General features: G+C 40.8%; 2 protein-coding genes across 3 annotated transcripts; one reads left to right on the plus strand and one right to left on the minus strand.

The window, feature by feature from the left end:
* The first annotated feature begins 790 nt into the window (after window positions 1–790).
* On the plus strand, window positions 791–4,815 carry LOC120052427 (spindlin-Z-like). 2 transcript variants are annotated; one of them, XM_038999312.1, is made up of 5 exons: window positions 791–872; window positions 1,582–1,623; window positions 1,848–2,101; window positions 2,311–2,544; window positions 2,849–4,815. In XM_038999312.1, the coding sequence occupies exons 2-5, from the start codon at window positions 1,604–1,606 to the stop codon at window positions 3,052–3,054; spliced, it is 714 nt and encodes a 237-aa protein (XP_038855240.1). In that variant the 5' UTR covers window positions 791–872; window positions 1,582–1,603; the 3' UTR covers window positions 3,055–4,815. The 2 variants fall into 2 exon arrangements, with proteins under 2 accessions (XP_038855240.1, XP_038855241.1); XM_038999313.1 differs by having other exon boundaries at window positions 803–872; window positions 1,585–1,623.
* Window positions 4,816–13,690: 8,875 nt separating this feature from the next.
* On the minus strand, window positions 13,691–15,439 carry LOC120051790 (MICOS complex subunit MIC13-like). Its single transcript, XM_038998678.1, has 4 exons — window positions 15,246–15,439; window positions 14,642–14,798; window positions 14,483–14,534; window positions 13,691–14,387 (listed from the first exon to the last, which is right to left on the minus strand). Exons 1-4 carry the CDS (start codon window positions 15,272–15,274, stop codon window positions 14,290–14,292), a joined length of 336 nt encoding a protein of 111 aa, XP_038854606.1. The 5' UTR covers window positions 15,275–15,439; the 3' UTR covers window positions 13,691–14,289.
* Between the last annotated feature and the right edge of the window lie 9,369 nt (window positions 15,440–24,808).

Below are 24,808 nucleotides of genomic sequence, written 5' to 3' on the forward strand. Positions count from 1 at the left end.
TGAGATAAGGCAGAGCTTTACCTAGCAAAGACTTATAAATGACCTGGAGCCAGTGGGTTTGGCGACAAATATGTAGGGAGGACCAGCCAACGAAAGCATACAAGTCGCAGTGGTGGGTAGTATATGGGGCTTTGGTGACAAAACGGATGGCACTGTGATAGACTGCATCCAATTTGCTGAGTAGAGTGTTGGAGGCTATTTTGTAAATTACATCGCCGAAGTCAAGGATCGGTAGGATAGCCAGTTTTACGAGGGTATGTTTGGCAGCATGAGTGAAGGAGGCTTTGTTGCGAAATAGGAAGCCGAATCTAGATTTAACTTTGGATTGGAGATGCTTAATGTGATCCTGGAAGGAGAGTTTACAGTCTAGCCAGACACATAGCTATAATAACATTTGATTTGATGTTCACAGTTAGCCATTGTTATGTAAATAATGTAATATAATTGTAACACCAGTGACAAAAAGGCAGCACAAGCATTTTTATTTGTATTTAATGTAGTAAAAATATATAAATACATTAAGATAATGTAAAGGGGTTAACTACTACCTGACTATAAGTTTTGGTTAAACAAAAAAAAAAATATATATATATTAAAGTTGTCTGGTCAAAAAGCCACCATTTTCGTAGAACGACCCTGAACAAAACCTACGGTCACCACCACAATGACAACAATTCCCATTGTTCATTGCGCTGACTTTCACCTAACTATCAACGGACATCGCTCCTCGAGGTTCTATGGGGGCTGTAGTTATTTTTTTCCCACGGAAGTATCCTCCCATTTTCCATAGGTTTCGCAAGGTTTGCATTGACGGTAGTGTGCGTTTCTCTGTTGGAAGAATTTAGTCGTTTTGGCATGACATTCGTGTACAGGTAATATGATATTTATGGGAGAGAATCCATCGTGTTATAGATTATTTATCGGGGACATTAACACAGATTTACATTTGCTTGTGCTCCGAACAACAGCATATCGTGGAGTTGACATCAATGCAATAATAATTGATAACCTATTACGATCAAACATTGCTTGTGGCGCGCATTTTCCATGTCTCATCAGCAGTGTGTGCGATAGGCTAGCACTGGGTCACATAGTAACATTGACGATGTTACATTTGTGATACAATCGTTGTGGCGAATTTAAATTGGCTACACTCCTGTCATTTATGCATGTGGGATACAGTGGTGTTGGCTGACGTATTTTTCTTGAAGTTGAATAGCACTTCTCTTGATCTCTCATAGCCAACTTGCAGTCTATGAGTTTGTTTTTCCTGATCCCGGTTGTGTATGTTCAAATAGTTAGTTACATGAATTATTATAGATTATGAAATGTGGGGTAAAGATGTATATCTGCGGCAGTTTTGTTCTGCATTGGTTGCAGTGACCTCCATGGATGCAATGCATACAAGGAAATAACCAGGAAGTTATTCAGACATGCTAAGCCATTGGCTGCTCTGGTTGTCTGTCTCAGCCACTACTGTATACATAACAGCTCAGTCTCTTTCTAAGATTAGCATTACTTTTCTGAAAATGGCTGTTTTTCCCCCAATCTCTGAACATTGCTATCTGTTTCTTCCCTCAGCAGTATTTGAATTTTTGGAGGCATGTCCAAGAAAAGGGGCAGGTATGTGTAAACATGTTGTTTTCTGTAAATATGTTATCATGACATGCACACTTTGGGATTTTCCTCTTTCCAGACTGTCAGGGTAAGCTACACTAGGCTTCACGTATGAGCAAATATGAATTGTTTAACTCTCATAATAACATGTAAAATATGTCCCACTTCCTTGTGAAATTATCCTATGAGTTTGCATATCCAACTATGACATACATAAATTGTGTCCCCAGAAAGCGGAGTAGCGGGGAGCTGAGTGACACCACAGTGATGACCCCTGACCCCAACAGTCTCCTGGGAGTGAGAATACAACACAACTGGAGGGAGAAGGGCAGCCAGAGCAAATGGAAAGGCACCGTCCTGGACCGTCTCAGTGTCAACCCCTCACTATTCATGGTCAAGTACGACGGGTTTGACTGCGTCTACGGCATCGAGCTATTCAAGGACGAAAGGGTGTCTAATCTACAGGTCCTCACGGAGAAACTTGGTGAGTGTTGTGAATGTGATGAGTTTGGCTCCTTTTTTAGATCAGGCTTCATATCCTCTGCTCTGGGTAATGCAAAAACTTCATAATTTGGTGTGCACAGGTTATGACGTGTTCTTATTGTATATCTGCTACTGCATGATCAGACTGCAGGGACACAGTGGTTATGCGATGTTGGTCTCTGCCTTGACGACACTTATCTGCTTCCTCAGTCAACAACAAGATCAAGGTTCCTCACGGAGCAGAGGATTTGGTAGGCAAGGCGGTGGAGCACCTTTTTGAGAAGGAGGATGGAGAGAAGAACGAGTGGCGAGGCATGGTCCTCTCCAGGGCTCCCATCATGACTAACTGGTATTACATCACCTATGAGAAGGACCCCGTGCTCTACATGTACCAGCTGTGGGACGATTATGCCGAGGGAGATCTCAGGATCTTACCTGAAGCAGGTATTGACCATTTCTCAGCTTCAGCATCATCTCCACCTGCAGCAGAGTGTTCAGATACTTCCCCCTACAGAGAACTGGAGAGAGGCTGATTACAGAGTAGAACTTGTTTATTCTTTACACACCAATTATAAGATAGTGGATTTAGGAGGGTTACTTTACAGTATTTGCTGTGTTTGTTCTTGTAGAAAGGACAAATATGTATCTATCAATACTTATAAGCATAACATATTTTGATAATTCCCCTATAAGCAGATTTCAAGAACAGACCCCTAGCATTGACATTATTCATTGTTTTTCCTTCTAGAAAATAAGCACTTGCTTCCGGCCGACCGAAAGCCCGGCGAGGAGACTGAGAGTCTCGTGGGTAAGCAGGTTGAGTATGTTACTGACAAAGGTGTGAAGCGAACAGGCCTAGTGATCTACCAAGTCCCTGCCAAGCCTTCTGTATACTACATCAAATACGACGATGACTTTCACATCCATGTCTACGACCTGGTCAAGACCACATAGGACACTTGTTTACTCCATCGCTTACTTTTCACTTATCCTCCTCTCTCGATCTCTCGATCTCTCTAAAGGCCCTGGAGGGTTTAACAGTTATGCTTTGTCATTCAGGAAGTGCAATCTATTAGTCCACATTGAATCTAGTTCTATGATATGCACAGCAGAACTGTAGCAATGCTATTGTAGGCCATTAGGAGGAGGGTGGGAACATGTACACTTGGAAGAACCTTTTTACCCTCCCCACTTCTTTGGTTACCCCATTTCGTGGTTGTGCTCCACCATAGACTCACATCTTGGACAGTCCAGGAGTGCACCTTGCCCTATGACAGACTCACATCTTGGACAGTTCAGGAGTGCACCTTGCCCTATGATAGACTCACATCTTGGACAGTCCAGGAGTGCACCTTGCCCTATGACAGACTCACATCTTGGACAGTCCAGGAGTGCACCTTGCCCTATGACAGACTCACATCTTGGACAGTCCAGGAGTGCACCTTGCCCTATGACAGACTCACATCTTGGACAGTCCAGGAGTGCACCTTGCCCTATGACAGGCTTACAGTATAGTGCAAGAATGACCACATTTCAATTGTCTCCCACATCCTGATGCTTAATTCAAAGCAGAACTGAATTATATATTATAAAACTAAAAGCTGTCCCCAGTAGCCATTCATATTTGGTCCTTGAATGACCAAACAGCGAGCATGATGTATAAGTGAATCTTTGTAGAGACTAGTTTGAGCTGTTTTGTTCAGTGAAGTGTTAGCTTTGAAAGTGAAATGCAGTAAGCTGTGATGACCCTGAAAGCATCATTACATTTTTTTGTTGTCTTTATTAATAGGCAACTAACTTTGTTTGATTTGTGTCAGTCAGTTCATAGACAATCATTCCTTGATAAACCCACAATGCTATCATTGGATTCATAGCACTGGGTTGCACTGGCCTAGGAGTAGTGTATAGCAGTGTCTCCCAACTCCAGTCCTCGAGTACCCCCAACAGCACACCATTTTGTTGTTGGCCCGAACAAACTCATCTGATTCAACTCATTGAGGGCTTGATGATTAGTTAACCATTGGAATCTGTGTGCTTATCCAGGGCTACAACAAAAATGTTTGCTGTTGGGGTTATTGGACGACTGAAGTTGAGAAGCACTGCTGTGTGGTGATGGTTCAAACACTATTTTGAACTGCCTAATATAACATTCATAATGCTGAATCAAGACTTGTTAGAAACAAGGAATACAGGTCTTCATACAGTTAGGGCCAGGAGTTTTTCCTTGACCACACAACCTGATGAGTTGTCCAGATCAGGAAAACTCCTGGCCCTAACAGTACCTGACATGTTGAAAACATCCTCAGACTGTATGATTAGCTTGAGGAGTAGAATAGAGGCAGGTCTTCACTACATTCTGATCTTCAATAGAAAGCAAACAAGCATCATAAAGTGCCTTCAGGCTGATCATGTTGCCATACTCTATATATTTGCTAACCTCTCACAATTTTATTCTGTTTAATGTTAAAGCCACTATTTGGTCAGTATTAGTAAAAGTAAAAATTGCTCGAAAGAAACAAACGTGTCAAAGACTGCGTGACAAGGTTGTTGCTATTGTCGGTTTGTATTTGAGAATATGTGCAATGTTGGCAGTTACTGCAGTATACAATAATTTCCCCTAATATAACATCCATGACCAACAACAAGTGGTATATTGTAGCAATGGTAAACCATAATGGTAAAACGCATGGAGAAAATAAAACATTTATAACACGGCATACAGTATTTATTCTGTAACTTTAGATTGTGTTGTAAATGTATGCTGTTGTGATTACTCCCGTTATATTGTAAATATCACATTGAAACACCAGCTTTACAACCCATCTACAAATCTCACCTAGAGAAATGCAGCAAAGACAGCTTCCAAAAAATCCTTAGGCCTGGTCCCTTGAGAGGAAAAATACAAGTTTTCACTTTTTAATCTTATTTTAAAGACTTGGGAGCTACACTCCATAATGTAATCACAGGAAGTCCAAAACTCAAATGGACTGGCTAGGAGAATTCAGATTTACAGTCAGTCTCCTGTCCTACTCACCACTCCAGGGTATCCAGTCTATCTCTTTACACAGTACATTGGTCCATGGTGCATAAGGGTCATTGTACTTAGGCTGTGTTTAGACAGGCAGCCCAATTCTGATCTTGTTTTTCACTAATTGGTCTTTTTACCAATCAGATTATCTCTGAAAAAGATCTGAAAGGATCTGATGTGATTGGTCAAAAGTCCAATTAGCGGGGGGAAAATACTGAATTGGGCTGCCAGTAAAAATGTAGCCTTTTATTGTCAGATTTGCATGCATAACTTGAATGCAACCAAGCATATTGGTTATGACAGTTGCAGAGGTATAATATGATATATCTGGAAGATAATTTTGTGGCAGTCTTTGCGGTCCAATTTTAGTAAAATGTTTAGCTAGAAAATGTGACTGTAAAAAAACTAAATTGTCAGGGCTTATCTATAGACGGGTTAGCTGACGTCAGGAAAACGATGCGCACGCTTCAATGGGGCAGAAGACAGTGTGTTGTGATTCTGGATGGTCAGATAGCTAGCAACAATGACAAGAACCTGCCACGTTTGGAATCTGTAGGTGGCTCGTTTTATCTAGTTCTTGATACCATTTCTTGTTTTAAGGCATTTTGACTGATGTCACATCTATGCTAATATTCTGTAACGTTATATTTGAGGGACAAGTGTATGGGGTCAATTTCACGCTATATGTATTGAATTTAAAAAAATTAAAAACGTGACCATGAAAAATAAAGTTGAGAATGTTAACATATTTTCGAGAACGGGTGAAATAATGGATGTTGAGATCAAAAACCAAACAATTGAAAGCAAAATGTATAGAATTATAAACAAAAATAATACAAAAACTTTTAAGCGAATAATTTTAAAGCGAGAGCAAAACTCTATGACAAATGTTTTATTTATTTATTTGAAAACGAATGCAAAAATAGTTTTCAGTTAAATTTTCAACCAATCCTATTGGATACATTTTGCCTACGCTCTTGCCTGCATGTGCTACCTTTTTGTTGCGCAACTCGTATCTTTGCTTTTGATGTCCGTTTCTTTGCTTTCACTACCAGTCTTTTCGATTGCAAGTTTTGGCATTATTTTTCTGTGAAGGGCGGGGTTTAGAGGGAGGTGTAGACAATGAGTCTCCAATGGTCCACTAGTTTTGGAGTGACGGTTCGTCTTAACCCAATCAATGAACATGATAGACAGGCTTTTTTTCTATTGTCTACTTAGGTAGACGGTCTGAGGTCACCTGGTTTTAGGGTTTTAGCTAACGTACTTTAAAATTGTCAGTCACGGGTAAATAATGTACGGATATTAGAAGCATGTCTATCTAATACATTTAATGACAAACCATCTAACTACTTAGGTAAACATATGACTTACCTGTTGCACAACGTTTGGCGCAGGTGTTGGTAACTGGTTCGCCAGTACTTACAGACTTTTTTTCTATTACCTACTTATCATGTTCATTGATTGGGTTAAGACGAACCGTCACTTCAAAACTAGTGGACCAATGGAGACTCATTGTCTACACCTCCCTCTAAACTCCGCCCTTCACGGAAAAATAATTTCAAAACTCGCAATTGAAAAGACTGGTAGTGAAAGCTAAGAAACAGCCAACAAAAGCAAAGATACGAGTAGCGTAACCAAAAGGTAGTACATGCAGGCAAGAGCGTAGGCAAAATGTATTCAACAGGATTGGTTGCTGGGAAAGTTTAACCGAAAACGATTTTTGCATTCTTTTTCAAATATATATATTTTTTACCATTTGTCATAGTTATCCTCTCGCTTTAAAATGATTTGCTTACAAGTTTTGGGGTTTTGCTTTTGATGTCTTATTTTTGTTTACAATTCTAATCATTTTGCTTTCAATTGTTTGGTTTTTTATTTCAACATCCATTATTTCACCCGTCCTCGAAAACATGTTCACATTCTCAACTTTATTTTTCATGTTCACGATATATTTTATTTTGAATTCAATACATATGGCGTGAAATTGACCCCATACAAGTGCTCATTGTTCACATTTATGTTTTCAATAAACATTGGAGACAAAATATAGTTTGTCAAAAATCTAAGCCAACCTTGTATGTTCTGCCCCATAGTTGCGTACGTGTCGGTTTTGTTGCTAAACAACAAACCTATCAATGCTACTTGTATCACCACCATTTGTGTTGTGGTGTTTCTATGTACAGTAAAATGAAACTCCAAAAGATTGTGTGCACTCTTCTGTTATTGTTCATCTTTCTTTTTTTTACTCCTCCCAGGTCTGGAGTTGTAGCAATCAACAACACATTTGTGTAAGTCATTAGTAAAGTTTTTTTTTTTTTGCATATCCCATTCCTCTGCAATTTTTCACCCATCGGATGTGATTTAGGTTCAGAATGATGTACAGTTGTGATTTAATTTCACTGAAACTTTTAAACCCCTCACTCCCCCCAAGTTTTAGGACTTTGAGGCAATATACATTGTAGAATGTAATTAATAATACTACTGACCCAACCTCACATCCAAGTACTTTACCTAAGTAGGCTATGACATATCTTAAAGTGGTTTCCAACCAGGGGTACAAGGCCCCCTGCGGGTACTTGGCCTTTCCACAGGGAGTACATGAGAAGACGCATGAGACCATAGGGCAGGGTTCCCCACCTGGCGGCCCGCAGTGGTTTTTATTTGTCCCCCCAAGTTGAGCCTTCCTTCCAAAAAAAATCATATATATATTTTGTATTTTAGACATAAGGCTGTAAAAATACCAGCAAATCAGCTATCAGTGATTTTAATTTTGGACATCTGTTCCAAAGTATTCCCACACATAAGAGAGATATGTGATCATACTGTACAGTGCCTTCGGGAATTATTCAGACCCTTTACCTTTTTCCACATTTTCTTACGTTACAGCCTTATTCTGAAATGAATTAAATAAAACAATTTCCTCACCATGTACACACAATACCCCATAATGACAACATGAAAACAGGTTTTTGGAAATGTTAGCAAATTTATGAAAAATAAAACACATATCTTATTTACATACGTATTCAGACCCTTTGCGATGAGACTTGAAATTGAGCTCAGGTGCATCCTGATTCCATTGATCAACCATGATGTGATTGGAGTCCGCCTGTGGTAAATTCAATTGATTGAACATGATTTGGAAAGGCCCACACCTGTCTATATAAGTTGACAGTGCATATCAGAGCAAGAACCGAGCCAGAACCAAGCAATGAGGTCGAAGGAATTCAAATCAAATTTTTATTTGTCACATACACATGGTTAGCAGATGTTAATGCAAGTGTAGCGAAATGCTTGTGCTTCTAGTTCCAACAATGCAGTAATAACCAACAAGTAATCTAACCTAACAATTCCACAACTACTACCTTATACACACAAGTGTAAAGGGATAAAGAATATGTACATAAAGATATATGAATGAGTGATGGTACAGAACGGCATAGGCAAGATGCAGTAGATGGTATAGAGTACAGTCTATACATATGAGATGAGTAATGTAGGGTATATAAACATAAAGTGGCATAGTTTAAAGTGGCTAGTGATACATGTATTACATAAAGATGGCAAGATGCAGTAGATGATATAGAGTACAGTATATACATATGAGATGAGTAATGTAGGGTATGTAAACATTATATTAAGTGGCATTGTTTAAAGTGGCTAGTGATACATTTTTACATAATTTCCATCAATTCCCATTATTAAAGTGGCTGGAGTTGAGTCAGTATGTTGGCAGCGGCCACTAAATGTTAGTGGTGGCTGTTTAACAGTCTGATGGCCTTGAGATAGAAGCTGTTTTTCAGTCTCTCGGTCCCTGCTTTGATGCACCTGTACTGACCTCGCCTTCTGGATGATAGCGGGGTGAACAGGCAGTGGCTCGGGTGGTTGTTGTCCTTGATGATCTTTATGGCCTTCCTGTGACATCGGGTGGTGTAGGTGTCCTGGAGGGCAGGTAGTTTGCCCCCGGTGATGCGTTGTGCAGACCTCACTACCCTCTGGAGAGCCTTACGGTTGTGGGCGGAGCAGTTGCCGTACCAGGCGGTGATACAGCCCGACAGGATGCTCTCATGCATGTTTGAGTGTTGAGTGATGTCCGTAGAGCGCCGAGACAGGATTGTGTCGAGGCACAAATCTGGGGAAAACATTTCCACAGCATTGAAGGTCCCTAAGAGCACAGTGGCCTCCATCATTCTTAAATGGAAGAAGTTTGGAACCACCAAGAGCTGGCCACCTGGTCAAACTGAGCAATCAGGGGAGAAGGGCCTTGGTCAGGGAGGTGACCAAGAACGCGATGGTCACTGACAGAACTCTAGAGTTCCTCTGTGGAGATGGGAGAACCTTCCAGAAGGACAACCATCTCTTCTGCAGTCCACCAAGTAGGCCTTTATGGTAGTGTGGCAAGACGGAAGCCACTCCTCAGTAAAAGGCACATGACAGCCCGCTTGAAGTTGGCCAAAGACTTTGCCTAAAGACTCTCAGACCATGAGAAACAAGATTCTCTGGTCTGAGGAAACCAAGTTTGAATTTTTTGGCCTGAATGCCAAGTGCCACGTCTGGAGGATACCTGGCAACATCACTATGGTGAAGCATGTTTTTCAGCTGCAGGGACTGGGAGACTAGTCAGGATTGAGGCAAAGATGAATGGAGCAAAGTACAGAGAGATCCTTAATGAAAACCTGCTCCAGAGCACTCGGGACCTCAAGCTTGGGCGAAGGTTCACCTTCCAACAAGACAACGACCCTAAGCACACAGCCAAGACAGGCAACATCCGCACTGAGCTAAAGGGTAGAGTTGCTGCTTTCAAGGAGCGGGACTCTAACCCGGAAGCTTAGAAGAAATCCCGCTATGCCCTCCGATAAACCATCAAAGGCAAAGCATCAATACAGGACTAAGATCGAATCGTACTACACCGGCTCCGACACTCGTCTGATGTGGCAGGGATTGCATACTATTAAACTACAAAGGAAAGCACAGCCGAGAGCTGCCCAGTGACACAAGCCTACCAGACAAGCTAAATTACTTCTATGCTCGCTTCGAGGCAAATAACACTCAAACATGCATGAGAGCATCAGCTGTTCCGCAGACTGTCTGATTTATGCTCTCCGCAGCTGATGTAAGGCCTTTAAACAGGTCAACATTCACCAGGCCGCAGGGCCAGACAGATTACCAGGACTTGTACTCTGAGCATGCGCTGACCAACTGGCAAGTGTCTTCACTGACATGTTCAACCTCTCCCTGTCCGAGTCTGTAATACCAACATGTTTCAAGCAGACTACCATAGTCCCTGTGCCCAAGAACACTAAGGTAACCTGCCTAAAGGACTACCGACCCGTAGCACTCATGTCTGTAGCCATGAAGTGCTTTGAAAGGCTGGTCATGGCTCACATCAACACCATTATCCCAGAAACCCTAGACCCACTCCAATTTGCATACCGCCCCAAAAGATCCACAGATGATGCAGTCTCTATTGCACTGCACGCTGCCCTTTCCCACCTGGACAAAAGGAACACCTATGTGAGAATGCTATTCATAGACTACAGCTCAGCGTTCAACATTATAGTGCCCTCAAAGCTCATCACTAAGCTGAGGACCCTGGGACTAAACATCTCCCTCTGCAACTGGATCCTGGACTTCCTGATGGACCGCCCCCAGGTGATAAGGGTAGGTAACAACATATCCGTCACGCTGATCCTCAACACGGGGGCCCCTCAGGGGTGCGTTGTCAGTCCCCTCATGTACTCCCTGTTCACTCATGACTGCACGGCCAGGCACGACTCCAACTCCATCATTAAGTTTGCTGCTGACACAACAGTGGTATGCCTGATCACCGACAATGACGAGACAGCCTATAGGGAGGAGGTCCGAGACCTGACCGCGTGGTGCAAGAACAACAACAACCTCTCCCTCAACGTGATCAAGACAGAGGAGATGATTGTGGACTACAGGAAAAGGAGTACTGAGCACGCCCTCATTCTCATCGACGGGGCTGTAGTGAAGCAGGTTGAGAGCTTCAAGTATCTTGGCGTCCACATCACCAACAAACTAACATGGTCCAAGTACACCAAGAATCCCGAGTGGCGCAGCAGTCTGGGCTCCCGAATGGTGCAGCGTTCTAAGGCACTGCATCTCAGTGCAAGAAACATCACTACTGTCCCTGGTTCGAATCCAGGCTGTATCACATCCGGCCGTGATTGGGAGTCCCATAGGGTGGCGCACAATTGGCTCAGCATCGTCCAAGTTTAGCCGGGGTGGGCCGTCATTGTAAATAAGGATTTGTTCTTAACTGACTTAACATGTAAAGACAGTCATGAAGAGGGCACGACTAAACCTATTCCCCCTCAGGAGACTGAAAAGATATCGCATGGGTCCTCAGATCCTCAAAAAGGTTCTCCAGCTGCACCATTGAGAGCATCCTGACGGGTTGCATCACTGCCTGGTATGGCAACTGCTCGGCCTCCGACCACAAGGCACTACAGAGGGTAGTGCGTACGGCCAAGTACATCACCTGTGGCCAAGCTTCCTGCTATCCAGGACCTCTATACAAGCCGGTGTCAGAGGAAGGCCCTTTGTCAAAATTGTCAGACTCCAGCCACCCTAGTCATAGTGTTTACTTGATAGCTACCTACACAAATAGCTAGCTAGAACAAAGTGTTAAGATTTTAAAAAATAATTAAAAATATTTAGAAGCAATACAAATAAACCTAGTCATTCTCTCTGCTACCGCACGGTAAGCGGTGCCGGAGCACCAAATCTTGGTCCAAGAGGCTTCTAAACAGCTTCAACCCCCAAGCCATAAGACTCCTGAACATCTAATCAAATGGCTACCCAGACTATTTGCATTACCCCCCGTCTTTTACCCTGCTGCTACTCTTTGTTATTATCTATGCATAGTCACTTTAATAACTCCACCTACATGTACATATTACCTCAACTAACCGATGCCCCTGCACATTGACTGTGTACCGGTACCCCCGTATATAGCCTCACTATCGTTATTTTACTGCTGCTCTAATTATAAGTAACTTTTTTTTCCTTAACTGCATTGTTGGTTAAGGGCATGTAAGTAAGCATTTCACTGTAAGGTCTACACCTGTTGTATTCGACGCATGTCACAAACCTGACAGAGCTTGAGATGATCTGCAGAGTAGAATGAGAGAAACTCAGGTGTGCCAAGATTGTAGCGTCATACCCAAGAAGACTCGAGGCTGTAATTGCTGCCAAAGGTGCTTCAACAAAGTACTGAGTAAAGGGTCTGAATACTTATGTAAATGTGATATTTCATTTTTGTATTTGTAATAAATTAGCAAAAATTTCAAAACAGCATTTGCTTTGTCATTATGGGGTATTGTGTGTGGATTAATGAGGGGGGAAAAAACAATTTAAACAATTTTAGAATAAGGCTGTAACCTAACAAAATGTGGAAAAAGTCAAGGGGTCTTACTACTTTCCGTAGTGCTTGCCGTTTGGGGTTTTAGGCTGGGGTTCTGTATAGCACTTTGTGACATCTGATGTAAAAAGGTCCTTAAAAATACATTTGATTGTATATACACTACCGTTCAAAAATTTGGGGTCACTTAGAAATGTCCTTGTTTTTGAAAGAAAAGCACATTTTGTCCATTAAAATATCTTCAAATTGATCAGAAATACAGTGTAGACATTGTTTACATTGTAAATGACTATTGTAGCTGGAAACCGCAGATTTTTTATGTAATATCTACATAGACATACAGAGGCCCATTATCAGCAACCATCACTCCCGTGTTCCAATGGCACGTTGTGTTAGCTAATCCAAGTTTATCATTATAAAAGGCTAATTGATCATTAGAAAACCCTTTTGAAATTGTTAGCACAGCTGAAAACTGTTGTTCTGATTAAAGAAGCAATAAACTGGCCTTTAGACTAGTTGAGTATATGGAGCATCAGCATTTGTGGGTTCGATTACAAGCTCAAATGTCAAAACAAAGCACTTCCTTCTGAAACTCATCAGTCTATTCTTGTTCTGAGAAATGGAGGCTATTCCATGCGAGAAATTGCCAAGAAAACTTTAGATCTCTCATACAACGCTGTGTACTACTCTCTTCACAGAACAGCGCAAACGGGCTCTAACCAGAGAATAGTGGGCGACCCCGGTGCACAACTGAGCAAGAGGACAAGTACATTAGTGTCTCTAGTTTGAGAAACAGACGCCTAACAAGTCCTCAACTAGCAGCTTCATTAAATAGTACCCGCAAAACACCAGTCTCAACATCAACAGTAAAGAGGCGACTCCGGGAGGCTGGCCTTCTAGGCAGTTAAAAAAAAGCCATGAGACAAATCATCTTCTTGTGCGTATGGAACATTAATGGGATCTTTAATTTCAGCTCATGAAACCAACACTTTACATGTTTTGTTTATATTTGTTAAGTATAGTTGATGATTCCTGCCATAGGCTTACTGTTAAAATACACATGACGGGGTACGCCGAGCAGAGCAAAATTCAGTTGGTGGAGCAAAAACAGTTGGGAACCACTGATTTAAAGTACACAGCACATATTCAGTAAAAAATACAGATCCCACCAAAGGTCTCATATCTGACATGTTTAGGTTTATTTTACTCTTAAATAGTGAAATATATACACATACACAAAACACATTCTGTATAAAATGTGTTGGATGGGATAGATATGGAATCAGGTCAAAGTCAGAACATGCCAAATATATCAGTCTTGAGATAAAAATAAATTGTACAGTTAACAATGTACACACAAGACATAACACTAAATGTCAATCAGTTAATGTATTTTCTTTTGGGTGCAGGTCTTGCTGTGGTATCCAGATTGTGAGTAAAAAAAGACAAAGTAGCATAAAGCATTGTATTCTGCTTGTGTTGACAAATTACTGTCATTCCAATAGAATGCAAATATTGAGTTCTGGCACTATCAGCAGCTACACGTTCCACAAATCAACACTGGCCTTGGCCTAATTCGACTGAATTTACTGTACCACTTCATTTTATAGTTGATGGGCTATGCATTCAAAGCAAGCAAGTGACTTATACAGGAGGGCTGTATGCATTCGCACCAGTCGTGTTACTCCTGAGGATTTGGTTGTGATTGCTTAGGGACCAATCCAAAACAGAAATTAGGTTCTTAAAATGTCTGCTAGTTGCAGGATGTCACTTTTCATTTGGTGAGATCTTTCAGGTACTGCAAGCCTTGGTTGGTGTAGCCACCTAATGCTGTAGGGCCCGATGAGAGAGCAGATATGGATGACTGCACCCCTGGAATGAAATAACAGAAACTCTTGAAATTGCTCAATTTTAGACTTGTAAGTCTGGAAAAGTCCTTTATGGATCAGCTGTCAACCATTTCTTACCAGAGTTCCACGCTTCGATAGGGGAGAATCCAATTTTTGGGAAGGCTGGAAGCTAGACGAAAACAATATACATTTAATCCTCCCTCACCTCGTACTCCATAGTGCATTATTCTGGCTGTCAGACGCAGTTAAATCACAGTACAATAAAGGCATATTTACCTTAAAGCCAAAATACTTCACCCACTCATCCACTGCAGGGGGAATGGCAGCTTTAGCTTTTCCAAGGACCTCTGAGCCCTGCTCACTTCCCCCTAATAGTCCAGAATCATAGGTAACATACAAAGCACCTCCTGCAATAGTCACCTTAGTGGCCAACCTGTGAGAGAAAAAGATTGACACAGATACGACAACTAACGTTAAATGGATGGCAAAGTGTCACGTATTTGATGACAGAGAAACATGCCTTGTTAAACGTTACACATGGCATTAAAGTGTACAAACACATTCACGTGTTAAATGCACAAAAAGTACATTCATAACTTGAAAACCACCACACCATGTTGCTTCAACTTTTGCTAGCTATCTGGTATATCTTCGCTAGTTAACGTTAGCCAGTTAGTGTTGTTAGCTACATGTTACTAGCTAGCTAACTAGTAGATCGTGTGCTGTTTAGCTAGCTGGCTGGATTTTGACATAGTTAATAAATTCAAAGCAAAATTAAAGCTAGCTACTACCGTTAGTTAACTAGCTAAATGTCAACCTGCTAACCAGCTTGCCAGATAACTCGCTAGCTAACGTTAGCTATACTTTCTCGAAAACTTACTTTAGAACAGGAAATAGGTTAGCAGCCATCGTGTCACAGGTAAATCTATATATTTCTTGAATTAACGTTGTGTATTTACTGTCTAGTTGCAACAGCACACATGAAATGAAAGAACTAGACAACAAAGAGTAACCGGCTACGCTACCTCGATAACTACGTTGAAGGGCAATCCTGTGACACAGTTATTTTTTAAACTATTTTTTAAGGAGAGTAGCTGATTCGCAAAAATATAATACATGAAAATAAATATATTTAGAGACTGTCATGTTTCAAATTATTTATATTATACTACAAATCATATTTTTTTCTGGATTTCGTCTGGGTATAAAAACGAATAATGATAGAAAAAGTTCGTGATTATGCTGCAGCTGCTGTTGATGGGGGAGGGGGATGAGGATTTTATTTATGTGTACATTTCAGAACACAAGAAAACATGTGCATAAATGTATTAAAATTGTATTTATCCTTTATTTAACTAGGCACATCAGTAAAGAACAAATTCTTATTTACAATGACGGCCTACCAAAAGGCAAAAGACCTCCTGCAGTGGCTGGGATAAAAAAAAGTATTCTAGGCAGAGTTCCTCTGTCCAGTGTCTGTGTTCTTTTGCCCATCTTAATATTTTATTTTTATTGGCCAGTCTGAGATATGGCTTCTTCTTTGCAACTCTGCCTAGAAGGCCAGCATCCCGGAGTCGCCTCTTTACTGTTGACATTGAGACTGGTGTTTTGCGGGTATTATAAAATGAAGCTGCCAGTTGAGGACTTGTGAGGCGTCTGTTTCTGGTTGCTGATAATGGGCCTCTGTACGCTTATGTAGATATTCCAGCTACAATAGTCATTTACAACATTAGCAATGTCTACACTGTATTTCTGATCAATTTGATGTTATTTTAATGGACAATTTTTTTCTTATTTTCTTTAAAAAACAAGGAAATGTCTAAGTGAGCCCAAACTTTCGAACAGTAGTGTATATATATATATATATATATATATATATATATATATATATAGGACAAAACACACATCACGACAAGAGAGACAACACAGCACTACATAAAGAGAGACCTAACACAACAACATAGCAAGGCAGCAACACATGACAACACAGCATGGTAGAAACACAACATAACAACAACATGGTAGCAGTACAAAGCACGGTACAAACATTATTGGGCACAGACAACAGCACAAAGGGAAAGAAGGTAGAGACAATAATACATCACGCAAATCAGCCACAACTGTCAGGAAAAGTGTCCATGATTGAGTCTTTGAATGAAGAGATTGAGATAAAACTGTCCAGGTTAAGCTTTTGTTGCAGCTTGTTCGCTAGTTGCAGCGAACTGAAAGAAGTAATCAAGGCACAATATAGTCAGAGACATATTGATGACTGTAATAATGAGGAGATAATAATAGGCCTATCAATAATAATAATAATATCTGCTGTTATCATTTTATTGCTCTGGTTGGTGCACCCTATTTGATTTTGCCTATGATTTAGCTGGCTGCATCCCCTCCCTATAATAATGGGCGCATTCAAGTGGATAATTTTTGTTAAGTCTGTGACCATCGTTGGTCTCCGCTTTTCAAAGTGTGTTGCATTACAGGGAAAAAAATTGTCTGACTTGCGCCTACTTGTCGACTACATGAACTTTACAACAACCATGTGATCAAAGGTCATGAAGTTTAGATTGAAGTTGACTTCAATTTTCTGAAGTTGATCCTCACTAGCTCTAACTTGCAGCCATCCCCTGCATTGTGGGAGGCACTATTTGTCAACCAATCATCAGTGTTTTTGTTTGACCTACGTGAAGGAACCAACTTCGCCGTAGGAGGGACGTGCAGGGATCATGGCGGAAGTGGATGCCAAGTCTGAATCGGGAACAGTGTTGAGTAAAGTTGAAGATGATTAATGTAAAATCGCAGTGTCACATAATGGAAGAAAAAGGGAATTGTCAAAAACTGGAATGGATGATGAGTCAGATAAGTATCTGTTTCTTGTTGGGATGCGTTTTTTTAATATAAAGATGTGTATCTGAGAAACCAGTTTGAGGTATCGAAGAAGGTGAAGCATGTATTGGGAAAAGTGGAATCAATCAGAGTGACCAAGAATGGGCTTGTTCTGGATAATTTTGTTTCTGAAGAGTATTTGGGCATTTGGAATCACAAGAATTGCAAATTCCGAAGTATTATGCTTTGAACTGTGAAGTAAAGCACCAGTTAAAGGAGTCATAGCCAGGGTGTTGATGGAGGTAGATATGGGATACTTCAAGAGAATCCAAGATGTCCGTTCTATTGGCTAACGTGCAATCATTGGAAAATAAAATTAGTGACCTACGAGCAAGATTAAACTACCAATGGGACATTAAAAATGGTAATATCTTCTGTTTTGCCGAGTCGTGGCTGAACAACGACATGAAAAACATACAGCTGGCAGTTTTACACTGTATAAGCAGGACAGAACAGCAGCCTCTGGTAAGACAAGGGGTGGTGGGCTATGTATATTTGTAAACAACAGCTTGTGGACGATATCTAAGGAAGTCTCAAGGTTTTGCTCGCCTGAGGTGGAGAATCTCATGATAAGCTGTAGACCACACTATCTACCAAGAGAGTTTTCATCTGTATTTTTCGTAGCTGTCTACATACCACCACAGACCGATGCTAGCACTAAGACCACACTCAATCAGCAGTATACCGCCATAAGCAAACAGGAAAACTCTCATCCAGAGGTGGTGCTCCTAGTGGCCGGGCACTTTAATGCAGGGAAACTTAAATCCATTTTCTACCTGCATGTTAAATGTGCAACCAGAGGGGAAAAAACTCTAGACCACCTTTACTCCACACACAGAGAAGCATACAAAGCTCTCCCTCGCCCTCCATTTGGCAAATCTGACCATAATTCTATGCTCCTGATAGAAGACAATATTTAAGCAGGAAGAACCAGTGACTCGGTCCAAAAATAATTGGTCAGATGAAAAAGATGCTAAGCTAAAGGACTGTTTTGCTAGCACAGACTGGAATATGTTCCGGGATTCTTCCGATGGCATTGAGGAGTACACCACGTAAGTCAGTGGCTTCATCAATAAGTGCATCGATGACGTCGTCCCCACAGTGACCGTACGTACATACCTCAAACAGAAGCCATGGATTACAGGCAACATCCACACTAAGCTAAAGGGTAGAGCTGCCGCTTTCAAGGAGCGGGACTCTAACCAGGAAGTTCATAAGAAATCCCACTATGCACTCCGATGAACCATCAAACAGGGAAAGTGTCAATACAGGACTAAGATCGAATCGTACTACACCAGCACCGACTCTCGTTGGATGTGGCAGTGCTTGCAAACTATTACAGACTACAAAGGGAAGCACAGCCAAGAGCTGTCCAGTGACACGAGCCTACCAGACGGATTATCAGGATGTGTACTCGGAGCATGCGCTGACCAACTGGCAAGTGTCTTCACTGACATTTTCAACCTCTCCCTGTCTGAGTCTGTAATACCAACATGTTTCAAGCAGACCACCATAGTCTCTGTGCCCAAGAACACTAAGGTAACCTGCCTAAAGGACTACCGACCCGTAGCACTCATGTCTGTAGCCATGAAGTGCTTTGAAAGGCTGGTCATGGCTCACTTTAACACCATTACCACAGAAACCCTAGACCCACTCCAATTTGCATACCGCCCCAACAGATCCACAGATGATGCAATCTCTATTGCACTCCACACTGCCCTTTCCCACCTGGACAAAAGGAACACCTATGTCAGAATGCCATTCATAGACTACAGCTCTGTGTTCAAAACCATAGTGCCCTCAAAGCTCATCACTAAGCTGAGGACCCTGGGACTTAAACACCTCCCTCTGCAACTGGATCCTGGACTTCCTGGCGGGCCGCCTCCAGGTGGTAAGGGTAGGTAACAACACATCCGTCACGCTGATCCTCAACACGGCGGCCTCTCAGGGGTGCGTTGTCAGTCCCCTCCTGTACTCCCTGTTCACTCATGACAGCACGGCCAGGCACGACTCCAACACCATCACTAAGTTTGCCAATGACATAACAGTGATATGCCTGATCACCGACAATGACGAGACATCTTATAGGGAGGAGATCAGAGATCTGGTTGTGTGGTGCCAGGATAACATCCTCTGCCTCAACATGATCAAGACAAAGGAGATGATTGTGGAGTCCAGGAAAAGAGGACAGAGCATGCCCCCATTCTCCTTTACGGGGCTGTAGTGGAGCAGGTTGAGAGCTTCAAGTTCCTTGGTGTCCACATCACCAACAAACTAACATGGTCCAAGCACACCAAGACAGTCATGAAGAGGGCACGACAAAACCTATTCCCCTTTGGGAGACTGAAAAGATTTGGCATGGGTCCTCAGATCCTGAAAAGGTTCTACAGCTGCACCATCGAGAGCATCCTGACTGGTTGCATCACTGCCTGGTATGGCAACTGCTAGGTCTCCGATCGCAAGACACTACAGAGGGTAGTGCGTATGGCCCAGTACATCACTGAGGCCAAGCTTTTTTATTTTTATTTAAATTTTATTTTTTATCACTGGTCACCATAGCAGCACCGACCCACAGCACGCGCTCCAGCAGGTATATTTCACTGGTCATCCCCAAAGCCAATTCCTACTTTGGCTGCCTTTCCTTCCAGTTCTCTGCTGCCAATGACTGGAACGAACTGCAAAAATCACTGAAGCTGGAGACTCATATCTCCCTCACTAATTTCAAGCACCAGCTGTCAGAGCAGCTCACAGATCATTGCACCTGTACATAGCCCATCTGTTAACTTCTTATGGCTAAAGGGGCAGTATTGAGTAGCTTGGATGAAAGGTGCCCATATCAAACGGCCTGCTCCTCAGTCATAGTTCCTAATATTTGCATATTATTAGTAGTATTGGATTGTCACACCCTGGCCTTAGTTATCTTTGTTTTCATTATTATTTTAGTTAGGTCAGGGTGTGACATGGGGAATGTATGTGTTTTGGTTTGTCTAGGGGTTTGTACGTTTAATGGGTCAGGGTCTTGTCTAGGTGTTTGTATGTCTATGGCTGCCTAGATTGGTTCTCAATTAGAGGCAGCTGTGGTTTATTGTCTCTGATTGAGAGCCATATTTAAGGCAGCCATAGGCATTTGGGTTTTGTGGGTAATTGTCTATGTTGTACGTTTGTAGCTTGTGTGTGCACTTACGTTTATAGCTTCACGATCGTTTGTTGTTTCGTTTTGGTATAGTGTTCGTTGCGTGTTTTTCCCTTCTCTCAATAAAAGAGATGTATTTTGCACACGCTGCGCCTTGGTCCTCTCTCTCACACATAGACGATCGTGACATGGATAGAACACACTCTAAAGTTTCTAAAACTGTTTGAATTATGTCTGTGAGATTAACAGAACTCATATTGGCAGGCAAAATCCTGAGTTGAAATCAAAACAGGAAGTCAGAAATCTGAGCCTGTATGTATTCACCAGAGTCCCTTAAGAGTTATGAATGATGTTGCACTGCCTAGGGGTTCCACTAGATGTCAACCATCAATAGAAATTACAATGAGACTTCTATGATGTTGTGGGAGAGAATGATAGCAGAATCAGTCAGGTGTCCATCAAAAAGCCATTTTCTGATCATGCTTTTTTTTCATGGAAATCACCTACGTTCCATTGCTCACGCAGACAAGAACAAATTCTCCGGTTGGAACTTTATTGAAGCTATATGTTAAAAACATCCTAATGATTGATTCAGTACTTAGTTTGAAATGTTTCTTCGACTGGTAATATCACATTTTGAAGTTTTTGTCCGATATAAAGCTGACCAGAATTAGCGTTTGGACATGTTTACCAAACGCGCTAACAATTGGACATAAATAACGGATTTTTTCGAACAAAACAAACATTTATTGTGGACCTGGGATTCCTGGTGTGCTTTCTGATGTAGATCATCAAAGGTAAGGGAATATTTATCATGTATTTTCTTGTTAATGGTGATGCCATCTTTGCAGCTGTGGTATGTTACTTTTGAGCGCCGTCTCAGATTATAGCGTGCATTTCTTTTTCCGTAAAGTTTTTTTGAAATCTGACACAGCGGTTGCATTAAGGAGAGGTATATCTATAATTCAATGTGTATAACTTGTATTATCATCTATATTTATGATGAGTATTTCTGTTGAAACGATGGGCTATGCAAAGTCACTTGATGTTTTTGCAACTAGTCGCCTCAATGTAAACTCATATTTTTTTATATAAATATGAATTTAATCAAACAAAACATGCATGTATTGTGTAACATGAAGTCCTATGAGTGTCATCTGATGAAAATAATCGAAGGTTAGTGATTAATTTTATCTCTATTCTGGTTTTTGTGAAGCTATCTTTAGCTGGAAAAAATGGCTATGCTTATTGTGGTTTTGTGGTGACCTAACATAATCGTTTGTAGTGCTTTCGCTGAAAAGCCTATTTGAAATCGGACACTTTGGTGGGATTAACAGCAAGATTACCTTTAAAATGATATAAGACACATGAATGTCTGAGGAATTGTAATTATGAGATTTCTGTTTTTTGAATTTGGCGCCCTGCACTTCGACTGGCTGGTGTCATATCGGTCCCGTTACCGGCACTTCAGCCATAAGAAGTTTTAATAGCCCACCCAACTACCTCATCCCCATACTGTATTTATTTATTTATTTTGCTCCTTTGCACCCCAGTATCTCTACCTGCACATTCATCTACACCTTCTATCACTCCAGTGTTTAATTGCTATATCGTAATTACCTCGCCACTATGGCCTATTTTATTGCCTTACCTCCCTTATCTTACCTCATTTGCACACACTGTATATAGACTTTCTCTACTGTATTATTAACTGTATGTTTGTTCATTCCATGTGTAACTCTGTGTTATTGTTTGTGTCGAACTGCTTTGCTTTATCTTGGCCAGGTCGCAGTTGTAAATGAGAACTTGTTCTCAACTAGTTTACCTGGTTAAATAAAGGTTAAATATTTTTTTTTGGGGGGGGGAATATTCGAAACATACAATATACTTGCAGTGAAGCCGCTCAACAACCACATCATACTAGTCATCCAACAGATTCCCATTCAGAGCAACACACAGAAGCATCGAGGGTCAATGCCCTGCTCAAGGGCATGTTGACCGATCTACCACCAGGCCATAAAACGTGAACCCGAACCCTCCAAGATCCCCCCACAGTTCTCCAATAGCTGTCCCTCAACCATTCGAGTCCCCTTCCACAGTCCCCCCTCCGCCAGGAAGCAAAATAAAAAATACAATTAATTCCATTCCCCAGCCCCAAGAACCCCCCAATGCACCAACAACCAAGAGAATGAACTAAAGAGAAAAAAGGAAAAGACAGAAGAAAACAGCAAACAACAATGCAAAAAAAAAAATTTATAATAATGAAATTTATTTTTTAACAAAGGACATCAATGACAACTAAAACCATAACAGCAATGTCAAATGTATATGTTTGTGTGCATGCCTGGCACTATTACATGTATGTGTGTGTTCTTGTATGTGCTTATTTGAATGAGAGTGTGTTTATATGCATGTGTACAAACACCTGAACGGCATCAGCCTCAGGCAAACCGACATTAGTTGTAAAAACACTGCCACTTAGCGTCATTCAAATGTACTTTTTATTATGTTTTATTTTGACTTTAAAAAAAAATGTTGCTTTCATCTTTTACCATCATTCTCTCTCCCACACAGCAACTCCACTCCCACTTGTCTCCAATTCCACATACCAACCCTCAGCTTCCCTCAGCCCATCCCATCTATCTCTGCTGGCCACCCACTTTGGGTTTCTACGCAACACATATCTTTCAACTATGCTGTGATGTTTAACGTACAATTTCAATTTATCTAATCGAATAGAATCCTCAGATTGCGAGTTGAAGATAAATACTTTTACTAAGAGTATTAGTATATTAGTAATTGACTGACCCAGTCTCTCCAGGTCTCCTAACAGTACTATTTCTAGGGCCAATTTTAGATCAATGCTATGCATTTTCAGCCATTCCTGAACCTGAGACCAGAAACAGGCTACCTGAGGGCAATACCAAAATAAATGGTCAATTGATTTTGTCACAACAAAATCTGCAGAGCTTCGATGATTTTATTTCCCAAATATTCAATATTTTGTTGGTGACAAGAATTCTATATAATAATTTTAGCTGAAAAGCACGAAGTCTTGAATCTTGCGTTGTTTTATATATCAACTCATGGAATCGGTACATCAAAATTCTCTTCCCAACTATTTTTCAATCTGTATGGCACAGTTGTCAACATCCTGGTCCTCAATGATACATTACAGGGATCTAGCTTGCGGACTTAATATAAAATTTGAGTCATCGGCATACATGGACACCTTTGTTTTTAAGCCTTGGATTTCTAATCCTCTAATGTTGTTATTGGATCTGATTTTAATAGCTATCATTTCGATGGCCATAACAAATAGATATGGTGACAGTGGACACCCTTGTTTAACTCCTCTTGACAATTCAAAACTCTCTGAGAAGTAGCCGTTATTTACTATTTTACAGCTGGGGTTGCTATACATTATTTTTACCCATTTTATAAGAGAAATACCGAAATTGAAAAAATCCATGCATTTCTAAATAAAATCCAGTTTTACTTTATCAAATGCCTTTTCAAAATCCTCTATAAATACCATTCCTGGCTCCTTATATGTTTCATGATGTTCTATTATTTCTAGTTGTTGTTGTATATTATTTCCAATGTATCGTCCATGTAAAAAACCTGTCTGATCAGGATGAACAATACCTGTTAAAACCCTTTTAATTCTGAGTGCTATGCATTTTGCTAGTATTTTTGCATCACAACATTGAAGTGTAAGGGGCCTCCAGTTTTTTAGATAGACTGGGTCTTTATATTTGCCATCTGGATCTTGTTTTAATAATAGAGAAATCAGACCTTCCTGCTGAGTACCTGACAGACTACCATTTCTATATGAGTAGTTAAAACAATCTAACAATGGAGCTTTTAGTATATCAAAAAATACTTTATATACCTCTACCGGTATGCCATCAAGCCCTGTGGTTTTTCCAGACTGAAAGGATTTAAAAGCCTCAAAAAGTTCTTCCTCTGTAATTTGACCTTCGCACTGATCTTTCTGTACATTTGTTAATTTTCAATTTTTTTTATTATTTGGAAAGAAATCCTTACCATAATCTTCATTCAGTGGGAAAGGATGAGACGGAAAAGAGAACATCTGCATAAAATAATTAGCTTCCTCTTAAAATATAATTCGGAGAATCATAGATGACTCCGTCTTCAGTAACGAGTTTCTGCAAATTATTTTTGTTAGCGTTCCTGTATTGGAGATTCAGGAAGAATGTTGTGTATTTTTCTCCATATTCCATCCAGTTTGCTTTATTTTTTTAGATCGTTCTTGAATAAGTTCCTCAAGTTCTTTTTGTTTTCCCTCTAACTTATTTTGTATCTCTGTAGTATCATTTTTATTGCTATCTACCTGTACTATTAGTTCATGGATTTCCTTTGTTAGTCTTGTCTCTTTAGCCAGAAACTGCTTTTTT

The sequence above is a fragment of the Salvelinus namaycush genome, chromosome 8 (genome assembly GCF_016432855.1).
Source record: "Salvelinus namaycush isolate Seneca chromosome 8, SaNama_1.0, whole genome shotgun sequence".
NCBI lineage: Eukaryota > Metazoa > Chordata > Actinopteri > Salmoniformes > Salmonidae > Salvelinus > Salvelinus namaycush.

What these genes read in the sequence shown, in the direction of transcription:
- LOC120051790 (XM_038998678.1), bottom strand. Translation starts at nt 15,274, where the DNA reads ATGGCTGCTAACCTATTTCCTGTTCTAAA. An exon ending in TGAAGTATTTTGGCTTTAAG is followed by an intron (nt 14,535 to 14,641) that starts GTAAATATGCCT and finishes GTTTTCGTCTAG; the next exon opens with CTTCCAGCCTTCCCAAAAAT. An exon ending in TATCGAAGCGTGGAACTCTG is followed by an intron (nt 14,388 to 14,482) that starts GTAAGAAATGGT and finishes ATTTCATTCCAG; the next exon opens with GGGTGCAGTCATCCATATCT.
- LOC120052427 (XM_038999312.1), top strand. Translation starts at nt 1,604, where the DNA reads ATGTCCAAGAAAAGGGGCAG. An exon ending in GGTCCTCACGGAGAAACTTG is followed by an intron (nt 2,102 to 2,310) that starts GTGAGTGTTGTG and finishes CTGCTTCCTCAG; the next exon opens with TCAACAACAAGATCAAGGTT. An exon ending in CAGGATCTTACCTGAAGCAG is followed by an intron (nt 2,545 to 2,848) that starts GTATTGACCATT and finishes TTTTCCTTCTAG; the next exon opens with AAAATAAGCACTTGCTTCCG.